Here is a 19,445-nt window from a genome sequence, read left to right on the forward strand (position 1 = left end):
AGGAGGGTGTGCAGGGTGTGCAATGCTGCTCAGGGCACAGGTGCTGATGAGGGCAGAGCAGTCTGCCACACTGAGCACTCACAGTAAATAACTGCAGCCTCATTGGGAGAGCATTACAAATCCCAGATACAGCTGGCACAGGATGGATTTAGCGTGGTTGTGCTACTCAGCACTAGAGTAAATCCTCCATGCCACTGCAGTGCAGCTGTCCCCTCTCTTGTTTTAGCAGTTCCCAAGAGGCAGATCCCTCCCAAAACGCTGAACAAGGACAAAAGCACAGGGAAAACAGCCTGCAAGTGAGGGCTTGGATCCTCAGACTGTACCACAGCCTACATGTCCCAGCATCTGGACTTCTGACAAGCTGGACAGAGCTTCAAATAGAGGGAGCCCTCAAAGGGAAAGGCAAGTTTTTCTGAACTAACCCAAAAATATGTGGTAAACCTTTAAACTGGGGGGAGAAGGGCGGGGGGGGGGGGGGGGGGATAACAAAAAGAGAGAGAGAGAGATGATTTCATCAGTTTTTAAAAAAAGGAAAAGGGGAAGTGCAAGAGCTCATGGTGTTTAGGATGAGGCATTCCCAGTGGAGCAGGTCATAAAATCAGAGGAAACCTGCTGGTTAGCTAGAGAGAAGTATTAAAAATGGGATAACTGTTTCTGCTAGAAGCATCAGAAGCAGAGTGAACTCTGAACTTTGGGATTACATCCAGGAGGTTCAACATTATTCCTGATGTTAGTATTTAGGTTAGGTATATGCACACAAATACCATTTTATCATTGTTTCAAGACAAACTATCCACCATTTGTCTTCTACTCCTAAAGCTGGGAGCCTTAAAAGTGCAACCCAGGTGTGCTGTTGAAACGCTGGCAGGTATGTCAGGAGTAAAGACTTATAAAACCTCAGTAGTGTGATATTTCTGAGCAACTATATCCCTTCATAAAGAGACAAACAATGCTAGTTTTTCTTTGTTCAAATACCAACATCATCAGATTAAGTTACCTAAATTCTTCCAACTTTTCTATATGAATCATGTTTCACATATTGTTTGCTGTAACAGAAAGCATAGTAAAATCTTCTGTCTCTACAGGCCTCCTCAGCTTCTCTGACCAATTTGAAATATGTAATGCAAAAATCCACATCTTCCTACAACAGGAACCAAGTACAAACACTTACATTTTACAGTCCTTTTGTGGTTTTCTTTCCAGTTTCAAAGTCATGTGAAAGACTGATGGTTCATTGTAACAGTGAGTCAGAGACCAGGATGGCAATGGATAGTGTATTCTCCTTCCTAAGGAGGTAATGAACTGCCTTTTCCTCTAGCAGTGCCTGCCAAACCCATACAAAAGGAACCTGCCAATTTCTATCTGTCTGCAAGACTGATTTATCAGGTCAAAGTATTATGAAAAAGATCTTTTTGCCTGTTGATTTGTGATATACACACAGATCTTTGAAAAGGAGAGAAGGGTTCCACATTTAAACTCTGGTGTGAAGTTTTGGGAGGAATGTGGCAGTTAACTTTGGAATCTGTGTAAGTCCTATAGCCCTTACATCATTTCTTTGGTAACTTGTCATGTCCATCAAGAAGAAATTTTATATATAGCAGCCTGTGTATGAGCAGCAGCCAAACTAGTCTATGGAATAACAGGGGAAGCAACTTCCTCACCATCCAGCTCCTGATCTCCCCACTGGAAAGAGCAGCTTCCTCCTGCTCTAGAGAGACCTGACCTGGACCAAAGCCATTCGCTAATGGCTTTCCACCCCCTCCTTTCTCATCAAGCCACTAACAAATTAATGAGCTATTTCTCAAGAGCAGAGCTTAAGGGAGGGAAATGCAAGAGAGAGTTATCATTAAATACTTTGATATCTTCAGCAGCTTATGTACAAAAGCAGGTGCTCCCTCCTTTGCTGTTCTCCAGAAGGAATGCTCTGGGACTCCACTCCAGAGCTAACAGGGAACAGGAGAACCAGGGAATACCCAGCTGCCACCTCCATCAAGGGTAAATGCATTTGACCATTCAGCACAGCCATATATTCCATGTCTCCTGGAGAAAGTGAGGATAAACTTATCTTTCCTTCCTTTGAATGACCAGCAATGTGTTTCTAGTCCTGTCTCCACACACAAGGTTGTTGGTGAAAAAGCTTTTAAGTGAATGCAGAATCTGGCTTTACCCTAAACCCAAGTAAGTTTGTGTACACGGGCCAGGGGGAGAGGAGGAATTGTCACCACCTTACTTGGTTTCCTCTTCTCTCCCAGGGTGTTTTAGAGGCATTCCTCATGGATTTTTTCCTGACACATTGCCAACATTTTCTGCTTATGCTCAAAAGACACACATCAAGACATCAGGAACCATGGTCAACACAGTGATGTAGCACTAGGAAAGTGCAAAGTTCATAAGGCAAGTTGTGAGACAAATCCTTCCAGGCCAGGCTGACAAGAAGGGTCTTCCCCTTGCTCAGCAGCCCAAGGATAAGGGCATATCCTGACAGGATTGCCTTAGGTTACCTTCCACATCATTCTCAGGGCAGTTATAATGTGTTTTATCTACTACAGGTTATTACTCTGCTGGTGAAAATAGAAGGCAGAGGGTGGAGAGAGTTTGCCCAGAGAAACTATGGCTGCCCCAGTCTGGAAGAGTTCAAGGCCAGGCTGGGTGGAGTTTTGATCAGCCTGGTCTAGCAGGTGGCATCCCTGCCCTTGGCAGGGAATTGGAAGCAGAGGATCTTTCAGGTTCCTTCCAACCCAAACCATTCTGTGGTTCTGATTGCATCATCCCAGGACTGACACAAGCTCTAGTTGCCTTGTACAAAGCAAGGACTGCTTAGCCTCTGTCCATGCAGGGAAAGGAAAAGGATTTAAATGTCAGAACCAAATGAAACATTATCTTCTAAACTGAAAGCTTATAGGACAGCAACAACAACAAAAAGCAAAAAAACCCCAAAAACACCATGAAGTAATGAATTTCCCATGTCTGTCTGATAGTGAATTTTGCAGTAAGAAGTTTCTCACAATTTTATTCATGTTGTCTCTTAGTGTCAAGAGAAGACAGGTACCAATATATACTCTAAGAGCCATCTGAAAGGCCTGGTGTGCCAAATCTTAATCATGTGGCTGTGCCTAGGATCTCTTGGCCTTTTCCTGCTGGCACCTGGACAAACATCCCATATAATATAGCACAAAAAGCAAAGGTGGCTGCAGCTAAGCCTTGGCCACCTCAGCAGAATCAAATTTTGGCCTCCACAGACTGTGTTTAAGATCACAGCTTTCTTCATTCATGCTTTTTCCCTGCCCCCTTGGAGATGTGCCCACTGCTACAGATGAAAACCAGGTCGAAGCATAGGGGATGCTGCCAGCCCAGCATTAGGAAGACACTTTCCCAGAACATGAGCTCTGCACATCCCCCTCTCCTCTTTGGCCCTTTGCCTAGCATGGTACTCAAGTATTTTAGTGCCAGAGCAAGCTTGAGGGGGAAATACTGGTCAAACCACCTGTGATAAATTCTGGTTTTCTTCCTGCAGTTTTGCATTGGTTACTTCATTTTCAGGCCATCCTGTGGTAGAGCACACATGGAAGCAAGATTACATCACAGACCTGGCAGCTCTCTCCTGTGTATTTTCTCTCACACAGTACATTGGATTACATGATAAGCAAAAAGAAAAAAAAAAAGGAAAAAAAGAAAACAAACAAACAAAGAAAAAAACAAACCAGAAAACTAGCAAGCACAGTGATTTTAACCAAGCAGAATTTCAATATTATTGATCTAGCCCAACATGAACTTGATTTTCACATATGCCAAAACTTCAAATAGAGAATACTGAAAATCAGATCTCTGCAATTCCAGTGCCAGCTGTGCTTCCTCCTGGGAAGCATTCATGATGCAATCCAAAACACATATGTAGATAACACTGGCTCCTACCCCTGTGATCCTTCCTGTCCTTGCTAGCATGGGCCATCTGTTACTGCTTAGCAGGCAGCCCCACCAGACACTTGATTGGTACGACTTGCATGAAAAGTATGAAATAAACTGCCAGGAGAAATGGCATTAAGAAGTCTTTCCCAAGCAATTTACCATTTGAAAAGTGTAATTTAAACTGCACCACATAAGGTGTTAAAGGAAAACAAAGCATGAACTAAGCCACAGAGCAATCTCTGTCCCTACATGATACTCACTCAGAGGGAAGGAGAAGTGGGAAACAGAACTCATGCTGTGGCTAACCTGAAAATCCTCCCTGCCTAAAAGCAGCATGGTCCAGGAATGCCAGAGAAATTAATTACCTTCTGCTGAGTCCCTGCTGAGCCCTTTGCCCTCTTGTTCACCAAGCCATAGGAGAGGGTAAGAACCAAACAGTGACTGCTTTAAGCCATTCTGCTCTGCTCTCAGCCTGACCAGCTGGGCAGTAGCCATTACAAGGGGTTTTAGATAGAACTGCACAGAGCCATCAGAAGAAAACCAGCCTGTCATTCACCCACTCAGATTCAAGATGCACACTAGGATGAATGATCACATCTTTCCATGAGTTGTCACCGCCTACACCCACCAAACACCAAAATACACCTTAATCCAGGCTAGTGAAAAGCCTTAATTTAACTCTGACACAAAACCAAGAGCAGCCAGCATTAATTTCTTCCAGAAAGGTCTCACTGGGGTGTGGGAGAAAGCACAAGCTACCGAATAGGCTCTCAGCATGAACAAACTCCCTTTTTCTTGAAGAAATCCCCAAATTAAAAGTTTCCTTCAAGCAGTAAGTTATCTGATATCCTTCTCCTTATAACATGTTCTAGCCTTAAATGACAGCTTGGGAAGCCCCACTGTCCTTCCCAGCACAGCCTCTGCTCTTGTAGGTGCTGGTGCTTTCTCCCTTGTGCTAAAGCAGAGTCCTGAGAGCTGCATGCCCACACAGAATGTTCTTTTTAGCTGCCTGATTACAAATTATCAAACTAAACTGCTCATAACTCTTTGCAGTGGCCATAATATCCACTGCATGAGTAAACTAGAGAGAAACCCTTCTTGAGCTAAGAAGTCAGCCCAGTTCTTAGAAGCACTTGACAATCCCACTCACAAGACCTGGCAGAATCCATAAATGACAAAATTCTGCATACTGGTCTTTAACCAGAACTCCACGTTAGCAAAATCTTCCTCTGTGTCTCCATGTCCACAGCAGGGTAAAAGCAAACAAACCACCTTGTTCTGGAGGTCACCACTTAAACCTGATCCTGCTTGCCACACTTGGAACATGCCATGGAGATGACAGATCGCTGGCACTCAGCACAAAGAGGATGAGGACATTCTTAAGCAGGTACACCAAGTCTCCTCTCCATGGGAGAGTGTGTCAACATGCTTGTGCCCCAGTCGAATAATCTTCCAAAACAAAGCTGGATATCCATCCATCTACAGAAATGTGCAGCTCTTTCCCTGAAGAAAAACTATCCCCCCTAAGCCCTGCATGACAGGAATTTTTTTCCCCCACGAAAGGGCTTGCCTGATCTGTGAAGTCAGGAAAGCTGTGTGGATCATTCCCAGCTGTGGAAGCCCACTCACCTTGGGGCTTGCTCTCATGCACCAGCAGCTCCACTCCCTCTCCTAAGAAACTGGGCAGCCTGAAAGGTTTTTTCAGAGCATTGTCTATGCAGCTTCAGAATAAAGAAGCTATCAGAATAAAGTGTATCAATTCCATAGCTCAGACACAGCCAGCTGCTCCATCATAATCTGTCTTCACAAGCACTATTCATTAGACTTCTCAGAAGCATTCCCATACTCCACAAGCAACATCAGGTAACCCTAATTATTATTTCAGCTTTCTACACCTGCAACTGAAGTAAGATGTCAAAGTAAGTGCTGCAACATAATAATTATTACAGTTAGGGATTTAAAATAACTAACTCGCAGCTGTGCCACATCCTAGACATATTGCCTGACTTGCACCAGTGGCTCTGTCTTATCAAATGGACATGCCAACTACTATTTTTCAAGTATTACCACTGGTAAATAAATCCAAAGGTTTAGTGCTGCTATAAGTAATTACACAATGCTTCTTAAGAATAGAGAAAATATAACATACAGCTATCAATGTTGTAAAAATCCCATTTTATCAACATACAGGGTGCAGCCAGGGTCCAGTTTTTTCTGAATTTAATCCAAGTAACATGCACTCTGCCATGGCCTCTGATGCCAGCCACAATACTCAGCATTTATTCATCCACCAGCTGACTCATGTGGTCTCACTCTACTCCATCTCACCAACACAGAGATAAGTCTTTTGCTTTTGTATTCTTTTAGTTTAGGCTTGGTTTTCATAGAAGCTGCAAAATTTTATTCACCATTTTACCTTTTTAGGGTCCATCTAAACTTCAGTGGGACCACCAGGCCAGAGGATCACACATCTTCTGTAAAATGATGCTGGGCTGCAAAATCACAGGGTAACCAAAGCAAGTCTAGAGACCAGAGGAAGAATTTTACTAAACAGAGGAAGGGGAAGAAAGTTTATCCTGTTGAGATATCCAGCACACAAATGAAATGATAAACCCTCCCAGCCACATGTCTATGGGAATTCTGAAGAATCCAAGCCAGAGTAACTCTCTGTTTCACTGAACATGAATATTAAGCACAGGTGAGTTTCAAAAACCATTGCCTGACTGCATAAGAAAGTTTGGTCATTTTTGCTTCCCACTGAATTTAAGCAGAGCAAGATGATATTGTAAGACATTTTACACCTTTCATATGCACCAAGCTGAGTCCACCCACATGTGCTCATCAACCAGAGATGATGTAATTCTTCTTGAAATGTCTTTCTAGTTCATATTCTTTTGCTTACCAGTATTGCACTAACATATGATGTAGAGCAAATATGTTTCCAAAGGGAAAATTTTAGTGCCACACACTTGGGCTTGGTTAACAACTGATAAGCTGGTTAATGGTACTAGAAGAAAAACTGGGTTATTGTCTGCTCCTCACTGATGAGGTGGCTCTTATTCTTATATCATTAATAACTTGACTGATTGCCTCAGAGCTAAGACAGCATGAGATTCTTCTCTATATCCTTCAGATTTAGAGGTCTGCAATCTTAAATATTTTTCATATTCAATAGTGCTGGAAAAAATAGGAATTAGTTTTGGTCTGACACCTATTATGACACTGGAAATTAAGTGAAATTAAGAGAAGAAATCAACTAAGTGGTTGTGGTTCAGTTATATTCTTTATCATCTGAGGATTGCATTGCTCTAAGAATCAACCAAGCTCCTTGCTTTAATACTGGATATTCTTCATGGCACAGGGATTAATCCTGCCTGGTCCCCCAGCAATTTGAGGTCAGTAAGCAGGAGGGAAGGGAACACATTAAATCTGATACTTCTGTTAAAAAATAGCTATGGTGCAGCATGCTCAGCTTTCTGTACAACAGGGACCAAGTTTGTTTTGTGTTAAAGAGTATTACATGCATATCATACCAGCTCACAGAAACTGAGGCAACTCTTCCATATCATTCTGATCAATTCCATGAGCTGAAAATTCTCTCTACCACAGACATACCTATTTTGAGTATGACCATCTTGTCACAAAGCAACTAGCTGTTGCTTACAAAACACAAAAGTCCTGGGAGTGGGAGGTTTCATTTTTGTTGCAGGTTTCAGTTGAAAATTACACAAGTGCTGGATGAAATACTGTTTATTACCAACTGACTGGTCCAGCACATCTCCTGCAATTTGTCATTTCACTGGTGAGTATAGAGGGAGAGCCCACCCCACACCTGCCTGCAGTGCTCTTGTGCTGGCCAGGATGCTGCTGGCTGTCCCCTGGCTGTGGCAGGGACCACCTTGGATGAGACAAGGACCAGTGGCCCTGCCTTGCACATCTCTCTGGTGAGAATGCCAGTAAACACAGCTGAGGGTGGGTGAAGTCAGTGCTGGGCAAGGCACAGAGGGCACTGAGCTGCCCTTTCCATGCTGGGAGGATGCCCAGTGAAAACATCACTTTGAAGTTGGAGACCAATAGGGAAAGGTTTAAAAAGGAGTGGGTTTTTTTCCCATAAGGAACTATTTATCTACAAGGCCATGGGCAAAACCAGCAGTTGCCCCATCCTGCCAGTGAGAGCTTTGCACGAGTGCTCTGAAAGCTGCACAGACATCCTGCACATATTCAGTAACTGCAGCAAGGTCACACTGCCTCCTAGAAAGGCTGTTATGTGTCCCCAGTCCTACTTGCCATGACAGAAATAAACCTGTAAGGTTGTCTCTGTGCACTACATTTTTTTTCTTTTTAAGTGGTGTGACCTTCTGTTGGAAAATCCTGATTCAATCCCTTTGCATCAGCTCCTGTTTTGTGAGAATGGGAAACAAGGAATATACCCAGGGTTGGCTTGTATGTTCCAGGAAATAATAGGGAAACATTCCTGCATGTCAGCTCTCCAACATCTTGAGGTCCTGGTTCTTTCTTCGGGAGGTTTTAGATCACACTTGCATAGAAAAAAACCCAAACCCCTGAAGACTGCAGGTGATGCACAGATGGCCTATAGGTTACTCAGGGACAAAAGAGATCAATTTAAGACTCTAGATTATTTGAACCCACACAATTTAACTCAGCACTTTTCCTGAAGTATACTGGAAAGAGGAACTCAGTTCCTGGTAACACTCAAGCTGACCTCAACATTTATAAGCAACTGCACACTGGATCAGCTTTAACTGACTCAAAGATTCAGCTATATAAAAAAGAGCTGTAGTATAGCATCAATGACCTGAAAACAGAGGAAATTTGAAAAAAAAAATCTCAAAAACATGCAATAATATCAGCTGCTGGTTTCCTCTAAGACATTATTTTGCAGGTAAATTGAATCATGCTCTATCTGCAATCAGTGCATGCCACAGAGCAATAAATGCTACATCCAGCACAGGGCAGCTGCACCAGTGAAAATGAACCCAGCCATAAGATGCAGCCATCAGGGACAGCATCAAAGTACTGAGGGTAACCTATCTGTATTTGTTTCCCTTCTTTATTTTCAAAGGAAAACAGACATGCATTTAATTATGTTCCCATTCCAAGCCTAATTAGAGCCAGTTAGATGTTAAGTACTATTGAAGTGAAACAGGAGGATTGAATTTCTATCTGTTCTTCTGTTAATGCATACCTGGAAAGTGTCTCCTGTTCTGTTTTAACCTATTCTCCCAAGAATGAAAGGCACAACCTATGTGACACATTTCTGGTGTGTTGACTGTCTTTTGAGTCAGGGGAGGCCACAGTAAGTTGTAATAAAAATGCTTTGGGCAGGAGACTATTAGGGAAGACAAAAATCGTGGATTCTACACGGCAAGAAATCTGCAGCAATCCTCCATCTCAAATAGCTTTTGGAATTGACTTGGATGTGTTTCCATAATCTGTTTACAATGTCCTTCACCTTCTCTTTGGCTGAGGTCACAGCAGAGTATCTCGACAGTCCAAGCAAGCTGCACCTTTGTATTATCTTCAAGCATGGACAAAAATCTCAGTCCAGGTGTGTCTCCTTGCAGGCTATGTGGCCTGCAGACCCCAGGTTCCCATCTCTGCCACAGACTCTGCCACAGTCTTTCACCTGTGGCTGGGCTCCAAGTCCCAGACACAACTTTGAAGCCTTGGTGCTGCCCAACTGGATTGATGCAACACATCACATGCCATGACACAACCTGTGATGCCATAAACTGGCCTCAGTTTCAAGTCCAGATACAAAAAAACAAAACAAAACAAAACAAAACAAAAACAAAAACAGAAAAACCAACCAAACAAAACAAACAAACAAACAAAAACAAACAAAAAACCCACAAACAAACAAAAAAATCAGTGCTACCTGGCATATTCAGGAAATTCTCATTTCTTTGAAAACTTCTCTTTTTTTTTAGAATTTCCCAAATCATTAAGTTTTTATCATTGAGAAGACTACATCAAAAATGTCAGGTTTTGATATAGCTCCCATTTACTTTCAGAAACATACAAAATGAGCAATTTTTCATATTCTTTTGCCAAAAATTGCTAAAAGGAGTTCTCCAAACACTTCAAAGTTGCTTCCAGATGGAGGCCAGCCCATGAGAAACTCTGTCCAAATGACAAATCAAATTACTAAATCAGCATGGCCTAGCTGCATCTTCAGTTGCAGGAGATGTACTCAGGTCCTTACAGTAAGAGTTTCCTGTGTGCTGAGTTGCAGATGTGCTTTGCTGGTGGCATTCAGTGCAATTTGCTGTTCCTGTGTACTGCATTCTCTGCAGCAGTGCCCATAATCCGGTCAGGAACGAGATCCTGAGGAACTTGTCAGCTTCCCTGGTGGCTTCAATCCTGTGGCAGCAGCAGGTCTGAGCTGATCATTTCTCTTCAAAAGCATTAATGCACTGGGTGGTTATGTGGGTCAGACAGCAGGGGCTTCCTTCTCTTCCCTGTTTAAGGGAAATGTAAGTGCTCCTCTTCCTATGATATTTACAGGGTTTCATTCTCTTTTCTCCTCTCTGACTTCTCTTCAGAGCCTTACAAGCATGCCAACCTTTTCCTTAGGTCTGCTCCCAAGATCCAGAGGCTTCTGCAGATTAAGTCCATCACGTCATTATTCACCCCATCACATTCTCCTAGCAATTAAACTCTTAAAAAAGACCCTTTCTGAATATTACAACAACAACAACAACAAAAAAAAACACAACAATTCAGTTTGATCCATCCAAATCCACATTCAGCCCAAACCAAACCCAACTTTTTCTCAAAGCTCTCAGCAAATATCTCCCAATAATAAATGATGGCAAGACAAAATTTCAACCTTCTGCATAGCCCAGGCTGTTGGTGAATGTGGTGAATGCTGCCTGGCTTTTGGGAGAGGGTCACTGCCAGTATCACACAGTGACCAGCCAGGAACAGAGAGCAAGAAACAGAGAGGGAAGGGGGGCTGTTTTCATCTTGTAAAGATTTTAGTACTGTCCCCACAAACATAGAGATGATAAAAAGCATATCTGGAAAACATCTTGCAAAACACTATGTGGAAATTACATCAAAATTAGTATTAACAACATTAACTTCCACTCTTTCATTACAGTAGCTCCTATAAATCCTGCATCCTCCTCCCAGGGCTCAAAGAACCAGCTCAGCTATGAAGTAATGATAATCCAGTAAGACACAAGTGTGCCATGCTTCAGAGTCCCTTTAGTGCAAGGGAAATTCAAATGCTTCCCTCTCCTAACCCAGAAGTGTTATAGAGACAGAACATTTCAACCATCTGCCCACCACCATGAGAGAGAGCTAGGATGGAAAGAAGCCTGTTCTACCCATGTGAAGGATCTCTGCTCTGAGAGATGATTAAAAGCTAATTAATAGAAATGAGCCTAAAGAAGTAACATCATGCAAATATAAATGGCTACACAATATCTGTCATCTGCTCCCCACAGTCACTTCTGGAGTCCTGCATTTTATTCTAAAGATTCAGTCGCTGAGATTTGCAAGGCACTGAGAACAACGGGGCTGAAAAGTGCAACTTTGGTGTCTGCAGAAGGGACTCAGCAGTACAGCAAAGCCAGCATCTCTGTAACAAGCATCACTGGGCTTAAATAGCATGTGAAAGATTTCTGCGAGCTCACATGCACAAAGAGCCTTTCTAGATATTCATCTATTAACTCACTGGCACGTAAATTTGTAGGACAGTTGCAACAACAGAAGAAATGATGATAAAAATCCAGAGATGGAGACAACTAACGGTACCAGGTAACCTAATTTCCCTCCCTGACAGCACAGGGAATTGATAAATAGTCACAGAAACAGAGATAAAATCATATTATTGGATCCATTTTAAATTCCCTTGGTTTACCTACAATAATTGCCTCCATTTCCTTGACAAGCAAGGATGGAATGAACCAGCATCCAAGGACTCTACTGCTGTTTTCATGGAAAAGTATCAACGAGGCCTCCCCAGCACCTTTCCCTAGAATTTATATTTACCATGTTTAGACCACACAACAGGTTGCTCAGAGCACAAGGGAACACTAAACAGCCAAATGTTTACTACACATATAGTGGCACTCCCCCACAGCCTCATGCCCTTCCCTGTGAAAAACAAGGGCTCCTGACACTTCTTGGTTATGAATGCATCCTGTGCCTTCCCAAACAGAACTGAAACAACTTTCAAGTCACCCATTATCCCCCTTCACCAGTCCAAACTCACCCATTAATGTGAAAATGTCACCATCCTCAAACTACAGAACTGTCCTGATGCAAACTGCAAGGTCAAGGAGTTGCACTTGCTGAGATGCAAGCACAGCTCCACAAACAGAAAAGAAGGAGCATTTAGCTGACAGCAAAGTTAATTATTCCATTAAATGAGGTGCAAAATGCTAATTTGTACCAAAACCACCCCATTTTCAGAATGTGAAAAATCCCAATCAAAACCCCACTAAACTAAGCCAAGCTGGGTACACGTCCCAAAAAAGGAATTTAGAAAGCTGACTCTGAAGTTATGGTTTCAAACGCCATCTAGCCTTTTTTTGTTGTTGTTTTTAAAATTCCAGTTATTTATTTAGCCAACAGAATTCACCTTGGGCTATGCTTACTAGAGAACACCATTATCTTTAATCTTTCATGTATATCATTATACGAACAGAACAGGAAACAACTGACTTAAAGAGGCAACTGCATGAGGTTTGTGCCTGAACAATAGAGCACTTCAATTCTGTCATGATGGGGGGATACTGTTCATTTTTGAGAGCTTGTTTTTTGGGGGATTTCAGGTAACTACATATGAGTAATAACACTTCTTTCTAAAAGTATAGCAATGTTGACTTTGCAATCAAATGGAACCACCAAGAGATTGAGCAATCTAAGCCACATGGGAAAGCTAAAAGTTTCCCAAAATATTTCCTCTAAAACCATCTGCTAACATATATTTTAAAATAATTAAAATAAAAGAAATACAGGCATGGTAAGAGGTATTAAAAAGACCAGAAACGTGCAGGAACCAATGCAGAAGCACTGGAAAGAAGATTTGGGGAGAAAACCAGTTATTTCAGCAACCCAGCTGGACACTTATAGGGGAGATGACTAATGCCACTAGTAACTCAAAGGGACATGCAAATTTAATCCCACATTACAATGCAGAGCTCAGATGGCTGCATTTGAGGATGGGTCAGGAGTTGAGCCATAAATCTGTGTTCCTGAGCAGGCTGCCAGACTTGCTCCTTGTCTCAGTCATTTCCTGGAAAAAGCTCTGTGAGCCCCTGGAATGGCAGGGAAATGCCCCCTCCACCCTCCTGCCACAGCAGGAGCTGACAGTCCTAACAGCAGAGACACCTCCCAGCACCCACATGCGACCCCCTTTTGGGGGAATTCTGGGATGATGAAAATGGGAGGGGCACTTTAAAGCACTCACCAGGACTTCCCACACCTCCCATGCCAGAGGGGCACTGAGCCCATCACCCTTCATGGGGTCATCTCCAGACCCCCTGACCTCCACTAGTGACACCACATTGCCAGAGGAACTGGCTAAAAGAAGAGGAACTGTATGAAAACATGCAATTTCAACCTTTTTTAAAATCACAGCCCTGCTGTGGCCTCACAGCCTAGTGACACTCACCTGCCCCACCTCTCTCCTGCCACCTGCTAACTTCCAAGGGGTCACACCAGGATGCACAGGTCTATTTTCAAAGCAATACAAACTTGGAAAACCAAACTACCACTAATTATGAGTAGGTACCTTAGCTCTGATTTTGTCACATAGCCAAAGACACGCCAAGTTCTAAGAGCCTAATGTAGTCCCCAAAAACTTTGGAAGATGCTCTTCAGATCAGTGACCCACCTTGGAACATTATCCAAATGGAAACTCTACTTACATGCTTTTATTACATTAACTGACAGTAAGAAAACCCAGTTCCAGCAGGACAGCACACACAAAGCACTCGTTTGAGTGCCAAGTGTCTCACAGGACCTAGGATCAGAAAATAATCACTTTGCTACAGTGCCTATTTGGGGCAACAACAAGCTTTGCATGGAAGACAAAATGCATTTTCCTCAGCCATATAACTTTAAGGACAATGCATGCCCCTTAAAGCTCCCTCCCAAAACACATTGAAGCAGGCAGTTAAATTGGTAACAAAATATATTTAGAAGGCTATGGTGAAATATTAATTATACACATGTTTTAAGACCAAAGGTTACTTAAGTACTAGACAAATACAAGGTACTGAGCGGTGCTTCAAGGTTTCTCTCTCCTATAAAGAATTTACTTAGAATTCTAATCCAAAATTCATCTTCTCTTAAAAACAAGACAGGCTCTAACTCAGATTTCCATGCAAGCAATTTATGATACCCAAAAGGAAAAAATAAAAATAGCTAACAGCCAAGCAGAGCTTTTATCACCTTTTTTTAATCTGCTAGTTCCAAACCAGATGCATTCAGTATAGAATTCTGATTAGGAAAAAAATAGCTGTTGAATTTTTATTACTACATCCCTTAAGGACCAAAAGTGGTAACCTTAAGCATTTAATGTGTTCTATGAATAACAATACATATGAGCACACAAAAAGCTTGTTATCTCTGTTTATGGAATTTTTTTTACCATGTTGATGCATTTACAGAGAGAAGTTGGGAAGTATGGTGAGGGGGAGGAGAGGAAGCTATCAAAATAACAAGTTACATTAAACAAAACCTATTTGGAAAGGAACAAGCTATGCAGTATGAAATTTGAATAAACTGTGTCTCCCCATTACGGTCCTATAGTTCCCATGAAATCTGTGCAGCTTCATTTAATGCTTATACTAAAAGCCTTCACCTATACACATCTGTCCCACAGATACAAATGCAATTCATATTTAAGCCTGACAAAAAATCACTTGTTGGGGGAATATGCTGCGTACACAGACTTTCTTATTTTATAAACGATGTGAAACACACAGAAGTCCTTCATGATGGTTCAGACAGCTCACTGGATGCAAAAAAGCATCTTCTCCCCATTCCCTCACATCTGTAACCGCCTGACCCAACAGGCAAAGGGCTGCCACTGTACACCACCCTGTCACAGGACAAGTTTCTGCCCTGTGTTGTATCACAGCTCCATTCCCACAGCTAGAAAAAAAACCATGCAAACTGCAGCTAAGCAACACAGAGCTTTCTTCAGAAATCAGCTTACAACCTCTCCAAAAAATGTGGGAAAGCCGTCAGAATAAAAATTTACAAACCAGCCATTTGTGGTGCTGGCATGGTTTCCTTCTGGTATTTAGCTCAGTCCAAGAAAAAAAGAATTAAATAGTTCCTCCAATAGAATCCTTCCCATATTTTCAGCTCTGAGAATTCACAAGGACTCAAGTTGAGTTACACTGACTCTGGAGCCAGCAGATTCTAAGAATACAAAAATCAGAAAATAATGGAGAGGGGTTTGAGGGGAGTCCATACATCCCTCACCTCTCAAACTTGACTGAAAAAAAGAAAATGAGCATACAGCCAGAGTACATCCTGTTTTTGCTCTCCTCATGGCATCCTACTCCAATTTATTCTAAATGGATTCAGAGCCCAGAAAGAGGACAAAAATATGAGTTTGTTTTTGTTCTTCCTTTTAGCACAGAACTAATAAAGACTTAGAATCTGCTGTAAAATGCTCTGGACCTTTACTGAATCCTTTGCTGTCTTCTCCCACTGAGACCTGCCTATGTCCCTAGGCTGGAGCCTTGAGAAACCAGATGCAACAGCAAGCACGATTCTTCATTCTCCTTTGATCATGGCTGCAGGATTTGTCTCCAACCATCGATTTCCTCCTCCTTTTCCAGGCTCAAGGAAGAGGACAAGCAGAGACTCTGTTGGCCGTCGAATGTCAAGTAAATGGAAGAGTGGGCCATGCCCTTGGAGAAGATCAGGAGACACGGGAGCCTGACCTGTGTTCAGAGGAAGAGAATTCACAGCAAAGCATCCCACTGGGACAGACATGTTTCTGGAGCCCAAACCCGAGCTCAGCTGTGTTATTTACCCCACGAGGTCCCAGCTGTCAACCTGGCCTGGCATCCTGACAGCCTACGGCACAAATGCCCTCAGCCAGCTGCTTGGCTCAGTGTACAATTCTCTCTTTTTAAATGAGATTAGTGTTGGTGAAATGTGCTAGCTCAACGGGCATGCTCATCTGAGTCCTCTGTTTATTCGGGCTACAACAGATACAACGATCACTTTAAAAAAAAAAAAAAAAACACACAATTTTAAAAGATGCCATGAATTCGCCTGAGCTCCTGCAGTTGTTCACTCATCACAGAATGAAGAGGGATTTCTTACAGATCCGCTGGGAACTGAGGACTGGAAAGGATAAATCTTGAAACTGTGGTAAGTCTATAAACTTAGCCACCTACCTCCTTGAGACTAATGTGAAGAATCTACTTGCCAACAAAAAACCGAACAGATTATTCTGGTTTCCTATCCATTTCAGTCATCAGACACCTCTGCTGCCACCAAAATTATTAAAAAAAAAATGGGGGGGGGGGGGGATATGTTAAATATCGGGGGGGGGGGTACAAGGGAGCCAATAACACCGAGGTACTGCCATAAGTATGGATAAGCAAAATGTCTTTTGGTTATGCTTAAAAAAAAAAAAATATGAAAGCCTATGAAGTTAAAGTTGAAACAGCTGAAGTCCGATGTTCACCGTAAGGATGTCAACCGTTATTGCCATGAATAAGCAATTCTTTGTTTAGAATGCCTCTTTAAGCAGAAAGATGAAGATTTGAGTCAGTGTGTTTCACAGACACTTTCCACAGCACAGAGCTACCAAACCGACAGAGCGCAACCAGCTCCCCCGGCTAGGAAGTGACAAATGCGCCTCAGAGCGCCGTATCGATGATGTGCGGAGCAGGTCTCTAACTGCACACAGCGGGGCCATTATCGTGTGTTGTCACCGTGTGCCATTAAAAGGTCTTTAACCTGCCGATCGCCGCCGCGATACGCGGCTCCTGCCGGGGATCTGCTGACTAACAGGCCGGGGCGCTGCGAAAACCTCCAGCCCCCGGGGTCGCCTGAAAAACACGGCCGGGCTGCCCGTCAGGCAATCGCGGCAACTCAATTAATGCATCTGGGTCAGGAAAATGGTTTGCGGGAGCCTGAGCCCGGTTACGAAACGCGGGTACCGCGGCCGGGGCGAGGGCAGCCCCTGCTGCGCGCAGGTACCGGGGGGCTGGGGCGGCATCCCCCGCGCCCCGCGGAGGGACGTGGATGCGGCGGGCAGCGGGGACACGGTCCGGCGGTGGGGACACGGTCCGGCGGTGGGGACACGGTCCGGCCGGCCAGAGGGGCGGCGGGGAGGGGGCTGGCTATGGATGCTTTCGGGGAGACCCCTGCAACTTTCCCCCGTGGGGGCTCGCGGGGACGCGCTCGCCGCGAGAGGAGGCAAAACCCATCATTTTTTATACACAGAAATGTGCGTGTATATATGTGCGAGCTCATATATATATATATATGTGTGTGTGTGTGCATGCAGATCTGTATTCCGGCGGACATGCCCCGTCCCCGCTCGCCCAGCGGTGCCACCCCGGCGGAGCCGCGCTGCGGAGCCCCCGGTGCCCCCCGCCCCGGGCAGGTGGGGGCCGGGGGGTGCCGGGCCGTGCCCAGCGGTCCCTGTGTGCCCGCGCCGCACTCACCCAGAACACGAAGGAGTAGATGATGAGGAGGGTTTTCAGACACGTTATCACGGGTTTGGTCTCCATTCTCCTCGATGCCATAATACTGAGATCCCGGCTGCAGGCTGGGCGCGGGAGGAGGCGGAGGAGGAGGGAGGGAAGGGGGAGGGAGAAGGGAGCGGGGGGGCGGAGGGAGGTGAGCTCAGCGCCCGGCTGCCGCGGCCGGGCTCACCGCGCCTCCTGCTGCCGCTGCTGCCGCCCGGGGACCCCCGCCCCGGGCCGCCGAGGGCAGGGCACAGGGGGCTCGAACATCATCTGCCGGGGGGCGGCCGCAGGGGTGACATTTACTGGAAGATCTCGGGGAGGGGGGGAGGCTCGAGGTTTTGAAAGATGAGGTGAAAGACACCCCCCGGCCACCCCTTTTCTCGGGAAGATGCTCGGAGGCGTTGCTTGGGCTGCTCGGGGGCTTGGGAATGGAGGCGCTGCATGGTCTGAGCTGCAGAGGGAATTGCTCGTACGGGAGAAAACGTCTTTCAGTGTCACGATTAAAATGTGTGTTCCTGCGCAAGCTGCAAAGGTCTGGAGACCACAGCAAGGGCAAGTAGTGCAGGTTTGACGGTGCTCTGGTTACAGCAAGAGCTCTGCACCGAAGCCATTTGAGGGACCGGGGCTCCTCCAGCTCTGCCTGTGCCGTGCCTCTTTTGCAGCTCTAGTGCAGGTGACTGTGCGGAGACTGAGAGCTGTGACCTATGAACGGTGCCTTACAAGAGCAGGTCGTGAAGCTGGGGTGCTGCTGGAGCCTGGCCCCTGGCCTTGGCTTCATGTCAGCCTCGAATCTGAACTCTATGCTAAAACTACTCAGTACATCGAACCCCAGCTAGACTGATCTGAAACCTCATACTTCTATGTCTTTGAGACCCTCAGCTTCAGCTGGAACAGAGCTGGCTCAGCTCTGCCTGGAGTGACAACTGGAGAGGGCACAGAGCTCCAGAGAGAGCCTGCCTCTCCTCCTTGCAGCCACCAGCCCACTGGGGAATCCAGCAATGGTTGGACAGCAGGGAAATACGTAACCGAGCTAGTCTGGAGATGGAAAGAGAGCTGATCCTGCAGAGCCCTGGCAGCTGTGTGGGTCTCACCAGCCTCCTCTGGGTGGGAATAAAAAAGGTTTGTGGGCTGGCTGCCTCCAGGAAAAGCATGGCCAGAATGAGGGCACACGTGTGCCTTGGCAGCCCAGGCTGCCCTGCCAAGACCGTGGGCAGGCACAGAGGGGATGCCTTCAGGGTTTTTTCTGTAGTTCACATTTTGGAGGAGGTTATGTGTGCAGGGGAGTGAATGCTGGAGCACTGTATGTCCCTCCTCAGTGGTGTGCCTGCACACAAAGCAGGGATCTGAACTATAACTTTAACTGCATTAAAATCAAAACAAGGTCAATACTAAACAGCGGATCTCCTCAAGCTACAAAAATAATGTAGTTTGTGCAGCTGAGACATTTCAAAGTGATGAAACAGCCTTCAAGAGACAGTGTTTGAAAAACAGAGTGAGAAAAAAATGGTTCCTGAGCAAGTGCTTTTGTAATATGCAGAAGTTTTGCCATGAAGACTGATGCAGGATTTTGCTGGGTTTAACATATGACTTTTAGAGCTGTTAGTCTACTGTTTCCCAAAACAATGAAGGCATCTAAAAGATGCTTGGAGAGGGAGTATTCTGCAGGAGATACTGTTTTTTTTTAAGCAATCACCACTTTTGTGGAAAATTCAGATGACAGGTGCATAAATCTTTATTGGCTTGGCCATTAAAATGTAAATAAGTGCACTAACTGCAAAAAATTGTATTGACACTAACAGCAGTTATAAATATTCACTGTACAAAAATTACATT

General features: G+C 44.5%; 1 protein-coding gene across 1 annotated transcript in view; it reads right to left on the reverse strand.

Moving 5' to 3' along the window:
- The window catches only part of TSPAN7 (tetraspanin 7), a 92,053-nt gene extending 74,291 nt beyond the window's left edge, over nt 1–17,762 (reverse strand). Inside the window, exon 1 of the mRNA XM_054001862.1 lies at nt 17,589–17,762. Coding sequence (XP_053857837.1) covers nt 17,589–17,669 — 81 coding nt within the window. The 5' untranslated portion in view covers nt 17,670–17,762. The remainder of the gene's footprint in view (nt 1–17,588) is intronic.
- Between the last annotated feature and the right edge of the window lie 1,683 nt (nt 17,763–19,445).

The sequence above is a fragment of the Vidua macroura genome, chromosome 2 (assembly GCF_024509145.1).
Source record: "Vidua macroura isolate BioBank_ID:100142 chromosome 2, ASM2450914v1, whole genome shotgun sequence".
In the NCBI taxonomy this organism is placed as follows: Eukaryota; Metazoa; Chordata; class Aves; order Passeriformes; family Viduidae; genus Vidua; species Vidua macroura.